This window comes from Limanda limanda, chromosome 22, assembly GCF_963576545.1.
Source record: "Limanda limanda chromosome 22, fLimLim1.1, whole genome shotgun sequence".
Classification (NCBI taxonomy): Eukaryota; Metazoa; Chordata; class Actinopteri; order Pleuronectiformes; family Pleuronectidae; genus Limanda; species Limanda limanda.
Genome location: NC_083657.1, coordinates 7437460 through 7451615, shown reverse-complemented (window position 1 = coordinate 7451615; position 14156 = coordinate 7437460). Strand labels below are relative to the sequence as shown.

The 14156-nt window shown below is 46.1% G+C and overlaps 1 protein-coding gene across 2 annotated transcripts in view; it reads left to right on the top strand.

The window, feature by feature from the left end:
* The first annotated feature begins 2886 nt into the window (after positions 1-2886).
* The window catches only part of si:ch73-335l21.1 (insulin receptor substrate 1-B), a 44088-nt gene continuing 32818 nt past the window's right edge, over positions 2887-14156 (top strand). For both annotated transcript variants that reach the window (XM_061095933.1, XM_061095932.1), the window contains exon 1: positions 2887-3962. In XM_061095933.1, the coding sequence (XP_060951916.1) occupies positions 3497-3962 (466 nt within the window). In that variant the 5' untranslated portion in view covers positions 2887-3496. The remainder of the gene's footprint in view (positions 3963-14156) is intronic.

Here is a 14156-nt window from a genome sequence, read left to right as displayed (position 1 = left end):
GTTGAGTTTCAGTCCAGGTTGTAGTTGTAGGCATTTATTTGTAGGTAAAGTTTATTTAATGAAGCAAGTTTCTCATAGCAAAGTCAGAAAGTGCTTCATGTGAATAAAAATAAAACTCCAGAAACTAAATACTTGCGATAGAAACAGTGAAAAACCTGCATCAGAGAGACAACCACATGGATGAGTGTGACTAAACTCGTTTCCCGTCACGCTTACACAATGAAAATCTAGTTTCTCATTGTGTCGGGGCCACAACTTTGAAAGCACCTTTAGTTTTCTAGTTCAAGGTCAGCGATGTAAGCAGGAGCCTGCAGTGCTATAGTGAAGAAAGGGGCCAGGGAACCACAAGTGTCCCTACAAAGATACAAGTGTGTGTGTGTGTGTGTGTTTCTGCCTAATTTGTATGTAAATGCATTAAAATAATCCCATAAATTTAAATCCAAGCATAAAATTGAATCGACTTCTTTTTAGAGGCCGTGACGTTCCCTTGCAACAGCAGGGGGCGCCCGGCACCCAGTTCCCGCTGACCTCATGAGTGAGGTTACTGCTGGATGCATATTGCATAACAACATACATACTGCATCAGCATGGAGTACAAATATAGAAACCCCCCCCCCCCCCCCCACTACGCTATAAGCATCGCCACTATTAGACCCATCTGAAGCATTTATGGCTTTTTTAAACAAACAATCCAGATTGGAACCACATCTGCAGAATGTGCATTAATAATCTGGATTAATCTGGATTTTTTTTTTTAGATTTCTCCCCCCTGAGGGATGGAGGAGGATTCATTGCTCAGTCTAGACAGATAGAGAACATCGTGTGTACAGACACCATGGGAGGCAGGAATAAACCATGTGTGTTAATTTATCCAATTATAATCTTAATCTGCCCCTGATCACCTGCAGGAATCAATACTCACACGAGCAGCTCGGTGCTCCAATGACTTCACTGTGACCCCCTTCATTTCAAAAGAGATATTTTCCATGCAGCATTATGAAATCATAAATAAGGATACCTCACGTTGTAAATGTTTACACTGCAGATTGTGCAGGGTGATGGAAATGATTGTGTATTTGTATTAGAGTATGAATTAATGACAGAAGGGGATTTTTTACGGTAAATAGAACAGGGTGAACTCAGGGAAGAGCCAACACTGAAATCTTACTCCACACACGCTGCGTTCAGGGGCTGTGGGACATACTACTTGTGGTATTATGGAGTGGCTTGATTAAAAGAGCATTTAACTGCTGCTATATGATTGTTCTTCTTCTTGTTGTGTTGCCTATGGAGATATGATTTGTTTTTATATTTGATTACATTTGTCAGGGGTCAATGCATATGTCAAAATGAACTCAAAAGCTGTTTCACACAACGCACTGCAGAACTTGTTAGAAGTGACTGAACATAATTATTCAAGTAGTGTGAATCTACAAGCTTTATTACTGTAACTAAAGTCAATAAAGACAAATGGAGAATAAAATAAAAGTAGTTTATGACAATAGTAAACTTAAATAAACCCTTATACCAATAAAACTAGACAAAAACTTGACTGGTTCATGTTGGGTCGGTTGTTCTTCACTGTGTAATCACTGGTTGTTTGTACTTTGATTTGCTGATAACATTCGAGGGTGTGACTTCACTAAAGGATCAAATCAGGTGAGTAAGCTCATGCGCTGTAGTTTAACTGAGTTAGTTGTCTGGTTAAGTGCAGCTGTACTATTTTCTATATGTGTAATATGGTGCGTTTTTCTAAACAGAGCTGTGATTCATCATGTGACCTCAAACTAACATGTCAAATTTTCCAGTATTGGAGCTCTGGCTTCTTTCTGGGTCCCTGGGTGAATATTAAAACGACCATGCACAGTATACGTCAGCTGTGTGCGCACAATGCACAGAGGGGCCCAACACACGCACACACACACACACACACACACACACACACACACACACACACACACACACACACACACACACACACACACACACACACACACACCGGTCGGTCCAGACTTTAGACTGGAAACACATTTATATTTATTTACAGTCTATAATCCAGACATAGGCTTTTTTGAGTCCACAAAACCATTAAGAGAGATATTTACACCATTTTATTATAAGACATAAAAATCAATTTTTCTTTTTTTAGCCAATTCAAACACATTAAAACACTGCTAAGGATAGATAGATAGATAAATAGATAGATAGATAGATAGATAGATAAATAGATAGATAGATAGATAGATAGATAGATAGATAGATAGATAGATAGATAGATAGATAGATAGATAGATAGATAGATAGATAGATAGATAGATAGATAGATAGATAGATAGATAGATAGATAGATAGTTAGATAGACTAGATAGATAGATAGACAGATAGGTAGATAGATAGATAGATAGATATATAGATAGATAAATAGATAGATAGATAGATAGATAGATAGATAGATAGATAGATGGATAGATAGATAGATAGATAGATAGATAGATAGATAGATAGATAGATAGATAGATAGATAGATAGATAGATAGATAGATAGATAGATAGATAGATAGATAGATAGAATGATAGATTGATTGATAGATGCAGTTAAATACGAATATATAATGACAATACACTACAATACACAATACTGAAATTGCAGTAATGTGCAGATTATTACTAGGGACTTTTATTGCATATAATATATTTGGCCATGGATTTTGGTTGTTGTAGCTCACTTTATTTTTAAGCAACTTTTAATTACTTTTTTTTTATATTCACATTATTTCGACAGTTTTGTGTCTGTGTTGTTAGGATTCACCATAACTGACACAAACTGAAGTTGTCCCGCGGGTTGTGGGTGCTGCGGTGTCCGAGCCCGGGCGGAGTCAGTGAACGCCCCTCGCTGAGTGACAGCCCACGGTCGCTGCTCCGCGGCTCCGCGGCTCAGCAGCTCTCACTCCGCGGCCACAGCTCCTCAGCCGAGCCGGGGTGTGTGTGTGTGTGTGTGTGTGCCGGGGGAGAGGACACCGAGACACCGGGGGGACGGAGCCTGAGACACCGGGACCCGCTCTGTGCTGCACCATGTGCGGGGAACGGGACTGAAGCGCCCGGGACGGCGGGAGAAGCAGCGGAGAGGAGGAGGGAGCTCCGCAGCCAGCCACGCCGCATGTGCTCGCCCGTGGTCGGCTTGGGAAACTTGCAGAGCCCGGTCCACCGGAGGAGAAGAAAACAAGATAAAACAAACAAGAGGGAAACTAACACAATCTGCTGCGGTTTCACACCCTTTGCACCGGGTTCGAGCTCCGGGGTTCGAGCTCCGGGACCCAGCAGCAGCAACACGCCGACCCCTGCCTCCTCTCACATGCCTGCGTTGATGTGTGGGAGCCGGGCAGCGGAGCGGAGCCGGGGGGGGGTTTGAGTCACAACTTCCACAGGAGACCCCCGAGACACGTTGAGGACAGGAAAAAAGTTAGTTGCTAGGCTGGAAGTGAAGGAGAGGGTGGTCATGGAGGGACACGGGACCGAGGAGGACCACCAGCAGCAGCAGGACCACCACCACCACCAGCAGACTCCGACTCCTCCACCGGAGCATCAGACTCCTCCACCGGAGCAGCAGCAGCAGCAGCCGGCTCCTCCTCCGCTGCAGAGCTGCCTGGAGGACGTGCGGAGGAGCGGCTACCTCCGCAAGCAGAAGTCCATGCACCGGCGCTACTTCGTGCTCCGATCCGCCTCGGAGCGAGGGCCGGCCCGCCTGGAGTACTACGAGAGCGAGAAGAAGTTCCGCGGCAAGGCCCCGGTGCCCAAGCGGGCCGTGGCGCTGGAGACGTGCTTCAACATCAACAAGCGGGCGGACGCCAAGCACCGGCACATGATCGTGCTGTACACCCGGGCCGAGAGCTTCGCCGTGGCCGCGGAGAACGAGTCGGACCAGGACGAGTGGTACCAGGCCATGGTGGAGCTGCAGTGCAAGAGTAAGCCAAAGTCACACACAGGGACACACATGCACACACTTGGTGAATTGTGCATGAGGCTCTGCATGAGAGGAGAAACGTGGCAAAGTGTGCAGAGCATGCATGCATGTTTCACTCCTGGGATTGTGTGATCATTTGAAAACTATTACAATTCTGCAACTTTAAGAGAGAGAGAGAGAGAGAGAGAGAGAGAGAGAGAGAGAGAGAGAGAGAGAGAGAGAGAGAGAGAGAGAGAGGTGATAATTAGCTGTCAGACTGTTTATTATAATAAAGAAAAAATATTCTTATACAGGGATGTTATGATGAACAGTAGCACCTGTAAATAGGAGTAGTGATGATACTAATAGTGCTGATAATAAATATAAAGGTGATAATACAAAGGTGATGGTGTGTGTGTGTGTGTGTGTGTGTGTGTGTGTGTGTGTGTGTGTGTGTGTGTGTGTGTGTGTGTGTGTGTGTGTGTGTGTGTGTGTGTGTGTGTGTGTGTGTGTGTGTGTGTGTGCGTGCGTGCGTGCGTGCGTGCGAGTGTGTGTGTGTGTGTTGTTGCACAATAATAACAATAAAAACAATTGTGCATCTGCATGGCTCCACTGTTTTACAAGTGCCTCTCTGACAGGAGTGCGGGGAGCTTATTCCCCCCCACCTCCTAATCACACCGGTGTCCAGCTTGAAGTTTTGCTCCCAGTTGGTTCTCAGACTGGTTAGGGTCCTTCTCTGGGTTTTGGGGGATCGGGGTGGGTGGGGGGGGTCAACTGGTCAAACACCCTCCCCTGTCTGCCCTCCTCCTGTGTTTACTTCCCCCTGCTGACACTGCACTATTACTTTTGGCGTTGATCCCTGAAGAGGACGAGAATAAATGTCCCCAAAAGATGAATCAATCAGGGAATAAAGATCCCCAAATTATGAATATGTATTCCCTGATTGATTGATTGATGGGTTATAATGAGGAATTTGGTCAACTGGTCAAACACACACCCCCTGTCTGCCCCTCCTGTTTACTTTCCCCTGCTGACACTGCAGTTTTACTTTTGGCATTGATCCCTAAAGAGGATGATAATAAAGATCCCCAAATTATGAATATGTATTCCCTGATTGGTTGGTTGATTGATTGATTGATTGGTAATAATGAGGAAGCAGCTTGTAGTTTCCCATCAGGAGGATCTGTAGTTTTCTCACAGGGCGTCTATCAGCCGCCGTGTAAACACAGCTGCTGGAGCAAGAGTGGTGAGCAAAGCAAGTTCTAAAAAAAAATCACCTGTTCGGCCTTTCTCCTCTGTGCGTGTGTGTGTGTGATAGTGTGTGTGTGTGATAGTGTGTGTGTGTGACAGTGTTTGTGTGGGAGAGCAGACAGGCCACAGGGGACACATGACGCAATCTCGGCAAACAGAAGATTCAAGGTGCTTCTCACACATGACCTGCTGCTGCTGCTGCTGTTACATAAGGCAGCAGATGAGTGGTGGAAAGGGTGGAGAGGGGAGTGGGGGGGGGATAAAACACCTGAGGTTGAGGGGAGTGGGGGGGGTTTAATACACTCTAGCTGCAGAGAGCAAAGCGGACATATTTGGATGATTCATAAGAAAGTCGCTCGGTGCCAGTGGGTCCATTAGAGGGGCATCGAGTGTAACCCTGCGGATTCTGGAAATTGCTGTCAACATCGTGCCCCCCCCCACCAACCCACCCACCCCCCTTCTCCTCCTCCTCCTGTTGCCTTCTCCTCGCACAACTGTGGCTTGTGTGCGTTTCTGCGAACCCGCTCCTTCCCGAGTATTTGACGAGTTTCCGCGAGACGGGTGGTGGGGGGGGGGGAGCGAATTGACAGATGTTGGAGTTGCAGACGCTGAGAAGCCTGGGAAACCGACTCGGCCTCTTTCTCTCTCCCCTGTGCAAACCTCTGGTGCATTTCAGGAGAGAAGAAGTGCAAATAATCCAGACTACAGTTGCAAAGGTCAGAGGTGCAGGGGTTTGTGTTACGGGCAGCCGCTCAGCAGGGGGGAGGAACTCGACCTTCCGAGGGGAACCAGAGGACCTTACAGGCCCCGGATCCGCCGTCATCACCGGTATCGTCACGCCATCGCCGCCCTGAGTCCTCTTTGAGATTCCAGGTCCCGGTGTGCTCCGCTCCCTTTTCCTTTTGTTGCTCCAAGTCTTTTGGTTTCTCGTGTAAATCACCGACGCCGACAATGACAAAGAGCCGCGATCCGGCCGCTGTGTAAACTCGCACGCTGGCAGGCATTCTGTTGTGGTATGTGCTGCAGCTCATACGCAGATTCCCTGCATACACACAAAAAAGAGGCCACACAAAAGCACTGCAAACACACACACACACCCACACCCACACACATGATCCAGGCATGAACAGGGAGAGTTTTGTAAGAAGGGGGGGGAGTGGGAGTGTATGGTCAGAGCCAATGGCTGCCTAAACCTGCTTGTGCGAAAATAGCTTTAAACACACAGTCACGTTGGACGCTGTGAGGATTCCTGCCTGTAATAACCCTCCTCTGGTATGTGTGCAGCTCACACACAGTTTCAAGTCGGTGGTGTCTGCGTGTTGACCGGGCCCCTCCCTTCACACACACACACACACACACACACACACACACACACACACATCTACACCTACACACACACCACCACCCGCTGTCTCTCCTGCTTCGTCTTCACACTCCTCTGCTCACTGCAGTGAAGTGTGTGTCCTCAACTCGTCCCTGCAGAAGACGAAAGAGCACCGAGGCGAGAGATGCTGAGTCGGGGGGGGTCTCACACGGGGACCCCCTCCTTTCATTTGATACCTGTGTAGTTTCTTTGATCGGGGGGGGTTCCCTGCGTGAGGTGTCAGCTGGAGGTGGAATCAAAGTTTCGGGTTGAAGTTTGTAATCATTTGCACAGCGAGAGACTCCTCGGCCTGCAGGAGGAGTGAGGCTGCGAAAGCACAATAAATACCTTGGATATCCACGCAGCAGCCGTACTGTACAGCACACAGATGCCCACATGCTGTGCCACAGGCCTGGGAAACTCACTCAAAGAAGCACAGCAACGCTCCAGCATCGTGCCGCCCGCGCTCCCCCCCCCTTATCGAGCCGGTGGTAATTACACAAACACGAGCCAGCTGCCGTCCACGGCGATATGAGGATCCCAGTTATTTGTTCAGCTGAGTCCAGTAAGACCCTTCTGGGCAGCGAGTACAGTATCAGGCCTGAGGGCAGCTATTTGCTCGTCTATTAAGAGTCAGCGGCGTGTGTCAAAGCTTAACCTCGGCGAAGGCAGGCAGAGGTGTGGCACCTCAGCCGGGTGAAGTGTTCGGCAGCTCGGGCACCGCGACGGGAAGTCAACACAACGACCTGGAGTCTGGACTCGGTGGCAACGAACGAGAGAGAAACTATCTACAAACACATGCATCCTTGCGTTCCTTGTGCTCTAAAAGAATTGTTATTAAGAACTATGGTTGCAAAGGGGCGGAAAGTTCCGGAAACATTCCATGGGAAGTTAAGCTCGGGAATTTTGAAAAAAAAACAAAAAACTGAGCAAATTAACCGTTGAGCAATAAAAACATCATTCAAAACTCTATTTTAAAGATGTATGGAATGCAGCACACGCTGCATGTTGAGTTTCAGCCCTCCACTGTTCATTCTTCCATCACATGCACAGATAACTCCCAGCATCCTTCACTCTACAGCAGGGCTTTTGAGGCCTGTCAATCAGCATGCTAATATATCAGTATGCTGATTGAGGATTGTTCATCTGTTCATCTAGCCTATTTCCATTCATTTATCCATCAATTGTAAAATATTTTTACAGACAATTCCAACTGTTTGGCTAACTATTTATATCTCTGGCATTGCATTAGGGTTTTTTTACAAACTCTTTTCTCATCTTATTCTACAGATCTCATGTGTGGAAACATTTCACCCTAAACAATGTAGAAGGAAAGGCTGTGTACATTTGCAAATACTGTGCAAAGACCTATGTTAAGAATGACACAACGATGCAGAAGCATATAGTCAAGTGCCCAAAGTTTCCTCAGGGCACAAATCAGCCTATGACAAAACAAAATGTTTATATTTATGTCTGTATATGACAAGGTAAATACAGTTAGTATAAATTACCCACAACATTTCCAGTTTATCCCCGTTAATTCCCATGGAAAGTTTCCAACTTTGAATATTCCCGGAATTTTGCAACCCTATTAAGAACTTAAAATGTGTTTTAAAAGTTAATTCCAAGGTCAAGAATGAATCTTCAAGCTGGAGTTTACTCACAGCAAAGACCTGCAGCAGATTCTCACATTCTCAAAGCTAAAAACAGCAGATGTTTAACATTTTTGCTTAAAAAGTGACTGCAATGAAAAAAGCTGCTTCTTTATTCTGTCAATTCTAATTACAGCTGAATGTCTTTGGGGTTTTTTGGGAAGTTGTTTTGAACGTTTGAAGTCGTCCGCTTGAGCTCTGGGAAATTATAAAGCAGTTCCTGAGGATTTTCTGAGCATAACACACACACTGGAATGTTGGAGGAATTAAATATCAGATTAAATGATAATGTAAATAATACTTGTTTTGCAGCCTGGAGGTTTTGTTGTGTCGTTACCAGGGTCTTTTGAGTTCAGTCTTCCTTGTTCAAAGCTTGAAAAAGACGTGACATGCTAAAATACTGAGGAGCAACATCTGGCTCCAGATGTAATGATATGGTTATTCATGCTAATCCCCAGACCTCAGTGTGAACACTTTCCCCTTCGCTGTGTAAATCTGTTTTCGGTCTGTGGATCATCGTGACGTAATCTTTGACACTTTAAAGACCAGAAAACAAATGAATCTGAGGGCAGACGGAGCTGCAGTTAATATTTCCACATGTCAGCAAATCAAAGTTTTCAGTGAACTGTCTTATGTGTCAAAGCCTCTTTATTACAAGTTAATAAAAAAAGACAATTGACTGCTTTCCCAGTCAATTCAGTTTTTACGTCTGCACGATACCAAGAATAAAACCACTGTTGCATGCTGTTTCCAAGATTTAAAAAACAAAAGCTGCATTTTAAAGACAGGATGTGTGACAGTGGCATGTGAGATGTTAAAGTGTGTCCTTCCATCCCCTAAAGATCCTTCTCGGGATCCTTCTTCTTCAGCTTAGTGGTCTTTTTGATCAGTGGAAAAGAAGCTTGAATCAGAAAGACTCTGTCACACGCTCCGGTTGCTTTGGCCAGTGTGATCTGGATCTCACCAGTGGCCCGATGAGCTGGCCGATTAAACGTTAAGCCGTGCTTAAGCACTGCTCATCTCCCTAATTAGTGGGTAATTACTGTCTCTGGGGGGGGGGGGTCGGCCGCTGGTGGCCCACTGGGGACAGGGGCTAATGAAGGCAAAGAGTAGAGGCTACAGGGGCGGAGGACAAAGTTTTAAAGTTCAAGTAAGTGATTAAACCATTTTCTCTTCTCTACAGTCAACAAGTTATTGAGGTCCGACTCTAACTGAGGGGCGGTGAGCTGCCACCGGGTATTTCCTCTGCACAAAACACTCATGTTAACACCCTGTAATTTCATTTAACACAACAATCTATCCTGCCTGGCTTCAGCGACTCGTTGCATCACAGTTGCAGTGAACCGGCCTGGAGCTCTGCACCTCGTGTGCGCCGCCGTCTGCTCACCGGAGAGGACGTCCGTCAATTAAGTGCTCTGGTCCTGATCGACAGCTCGGGCTGGGCCGTGGGGGGGGGGACATGATCCATTTAGTCGATGAACACCCATATGTTCAGCACTATAGAGCCGCAGGGCTTTAAAACGCATTGTAACCTTTTATCGTGCGCTGTATTGATCGCTGTGTGTTGATACCGGCACATTAGCGCTGTCACGTGGAGGTCAGGAAGTCCACGAGTCGGGATTGATCAGCTCTTCGGTGAATGGATGAGAAACATGGAGAGAAATTAGCAGAAGGGGAGAAAAAGCTTCGACAGTAACCGGGGTGCTGCTCCTCCTCCTCCTCCTCCTCTGGGAGATTCAATACAGGATGTTGCATTGATTGGACGTCCTGTAACACCAGGGTCCAGACAGAAGAGGACTCCTGCCATTTTCTGTATGTACAGTACCAAATTCACACACACCCACTTTATATTCCTACTGTCAGATTTCATTTCAAAGCATCTGAAGAATGTGAAAAGACCCCCGGCCCATACGTTGGTTTTGGGAATGGAATCAAATCCAGAAGGTCTGGAGCAGAAGTAGGTGAAAGTGGCTTGGCTCACACAGACGTCTATATACTGGGTTTTTGGAGAGTTTCCTATTTTCTTTGGACACTCGCTTCTATACAGAGCTTTGCATTAACTGGATCTTGCAAGTGTGGGAAAGTGAAACAGTAGAAAGTTTAAATCCTAAATGGAGCCTCTTGTATTGATTTTGACTGATGCATTTAACATAATTCGTTTTAAAGATTATAGTTATTATGATCTCTTTATTATTTGTATTTTTTTCTTATTTCCATATATATATATATATATTTGGTTTTATTTTTGTTTTCTTTTTGTTATTTATGATATTTTGTTAGACTGTAAAATATCGACCCTCATTTCCATTTCTTTGTCTCAAGGGTTTATATATTGGTATTGGAATCTTTTTACTCCCAAAATCGGCCTTGGCACCCCCCTCCACCAAAAGCCTCTTGGTCAGGCTCTAGTTTAAAACTTGACGTAATGTCTTTGTGTAATTTGATGTAAATTGAATTAAGCTGTGAATGTTCTTAATGTCTTTAAATCTCAACTTTTTTCATTAATTTCCAATTCATGCTCTGAATTTGCTGTCAAGCTACTAAAATGAAAACTTACTGTAAAAGATTATCCACTTTGGAAAATTTGAACGCAACGTTCAATTTCTCCCAAAATTGAACAAAGCTTGGATGCGTCCCAAAAGAAAGTAATATTGCTTTAAAAAAAAAAACTTTGGATGTTAAGGGCTAAAATGACTCTGGGCTGAAACAATAAAACACAGTGTTGTTCACATAATAGAGTTAACTCTGGGGACTCTTTGGTCTGATTCTCCAAAACCTTCTTGTCTGACTCAATAAGACACAGACAGAGTGTTTACCAAGTCTGTCCAAGATGGCTGCCAGTAAGTTGAGGGGCGTCTGAGGTGGTTTTGTGCGATTGTCGGTTTTGCTTTCTTCTATTGGGCCTTTTTTCTCGGGTCTTGTCAAGGGACGACAAAGCTTGGATGCGTCACCGGTAATTTCATGCGCTTGCGTGCACGTGGTGTGTGTATGTGTGCACGTGGCCTGTGTGTGTGTGTGTGTGTGTGTGTGTGTGCACGTGCACGCTCCTCTGGCTAACACGAACCACATGTGGAAGGAACCTTAGGCAGATGCTGGTGCCGTGGAAGCACTGGGGTCCAGGAGTGTGGGCCCAGATAGGGGGGGATTTCTGATGGCTGGATATGGATGAAGAGATAGGAAGTGGAGGAGTTGGGGGAAACACGGGGGGGGGCACACATGGCAGCCAGAGATTAGAGCAACTGTTTTCCCTGCTGGGTGGCTCGCTCTCTGCCTCTCTCAGATACATGCCCGGACAAAGAGCCCACAGCTGTCTCCTATCCATCCACTGCTGGTAACCTGGTACTGCGGTGGGGGGGTGGGGGGGTGGTATAGGGGCACAGTAGCCAAGGAGGCGGTGAAAAACTGGGGTTTAGTCTTCAGAAGTTCCTGTGCAGTGTGTTTTGCGGTGTTATGGCACAGCACAGCATGCCGGGGCAGTGAGGTCAGAAACTTGAAACAGAACCCGCTTCGTTGCCAGAGGCGTTCTCCCTGATTTACAGGCTGCATTAGCTAAGTAAAGGGCTTTTATTATGAGCTCACTATACATTTTCCGGTGAATCTGAATAGTTTTTCACCGAAATGCACAACGTGAAGGTTGTTGCATCTGAAACCGGCGAAAGCAAAACACACTGGGGATTATTGTTTAGCAAATGAAATTGCACAATTCCGCTTTTGTTTAAACTTGTTGTGGGCCTTTTATTGTATTTGTTTTTTCTTGGTGATGCTCAATAACCTCATCAGCCAATCCCTCGCCTGCGGTGAATCCCTCCAGACAAAATCCAGAGTTTCTTTTCTAGGGGCTGGCAGGATAAACTTCAGAGTAACTGACCCAGACATTTGCGTTCTTGAATGTAACCCCTCCCGAAGATTATCTTAGTTCAGTGCACATCTGAAAGCAGCTTTAAACCCACCAGGATCCCCCTACCCCCTGTTCTTGTTCAAGACCTCTGTGAAAGACTTACTTCCTTCAGCACCCCTGTGAGAACCCTTACAATAATCAGCCTGTCACTCAGGGAGGAGCTGTCAATATCCCAGCAGGCATCTGGAAGCCCCTGGGGGGGAACATTTTGCACCCCTATACCCTTGTTTCACCCTAAACACACACACTCACTCTCTTATTGCCTGAAGAAAGCAAAGTAGATACAGCGCCGCCTCCAGTTGGAGAAAATTTAGTTAGATTACTGCCTCCTTATGTACAGTCTATGATCTCCTGGGAGGCAGCTCGGGCACAGCAAACAAATCGGCATGAATAGATAGCAGTGTTGCCCGTGTAGGTTGCCATTGTAGGCCGCGGCTTTCACGTGTGGTCGAGGGCGAAAGTGAAGTCAACAACTTGTCCATCAATAAGCCAGTGTAAGTTGTTTTCCAGTTGCTAAAATAAGGGGAATTACTATGCGATGCATCTCGTCGCCTCGTATGAACTCGTTCACCGGATGTATTCGCTCCATCGAGGTTGTATCAAGGTTGGCTGAGTGTTGCCTCTATTCACTCGGAGAGCTCGACGCAGATGCTTCATTACCTCCAGGTGTACTTTGCTTTCATGTGCTTTTGGCTGTAGTCCTCGGATTCCTCTCCCGCTGAGGGCCATTTTCTGTTCATGTTTTCCTGTGGGCTCATTATGATGTATAGGGGCGGCGTTGTAGTGCTCAGGAGCTGACCGACTTATAACCTCAGTGGCAAGAGGGGGGGAAAGTACTGCTTTCTCACTCGCCATCTCTTCTGAGCACCACACCGAGTCCCCCCTCAGGAAAGCCAGGAGCGATCTATAATTCATACAACTCCTAGTAGCATCCGCCCAGACTTTATGTAAGCATGAAGGAAGATCTATGATGTTCCATGGTGGTAGGGTGGTGCAGGATTTCCAGCTAAACCTCTTAAATGTTTTGAGTGCTTTTGAGAGTTGTCGATAAGAGTCCGCAGCCGGAGTGGCCCTGAGATCAAGGGTGTTTGTGTGGGTGTGTGGGTGTGTGTGTGTACGCAAGTGCTGTTGAGGGCACAGCTGAGGTTTAAGGCTGCACTGTACTCGGAACAAACAACACACTTGTGCTCTCCTCGAGAAAAGCTAAATGGGCTCTTGAAAAGGAAAATATAGTCTTTGAGGAACATGTTGGACTGCAATCTGAGTCAGTCTCGAGAAGCAAGGATCTGAAAAAGTTAAATTTGAGCTTGAATGACGACTGTAATTAATTGTTTTTTAATCGAAGCGGTCCTTAAATAAACGTTCTTTTCCTCCGTTTAAAAAAAAGTCCTTCTCTCTGTCCTTAATGGCTCTTCGATATCGCTTTGCAATCTCCCACAGTCTCTGAGTCCCTCTGTCCCCACTGAAAAATCCCCAAACCACCCCTTTCCTGTTGTAAATCTAAATCGAGGAGGCAAACAGGGCTCCGTGGATGCAGCTCCTCACACACAGTGAGAAAAGCTGTGCACGAAACAGCCATGCATGTCCTTGAATGAGTCATCTAATAATGCAGGAGGAGTGCCGCCACACACACGCACGCACACACACACACACACACACACACACACACACACACACACACACACACACACACACACACACACACACACACACACACACACACACACACACACACACACACACACACACACACACACACACACACACACACACACACACACACACACACACACACTGCCACTAAGCCGCAGCATCCAAGGCTTTCAACAAAACATCTATTCTAAGTTTCTTTCAAGTTGTCAGCGGGCCTCCTGATTCTAGGGAGGAAAACTCAAGAGCAACCAGCGAGAAACTTCTCCCTCTTTTGCAATGATGAGTAAAACTTGTTTTTGGGAAGAGGATCTTGGGGAAATATTTGTCATAACGGAAGCTCGGTTAGATTGGTGTCCACTGTGCGTGCTGGGACTTCTTGTCTACATATGGTTGTTATTG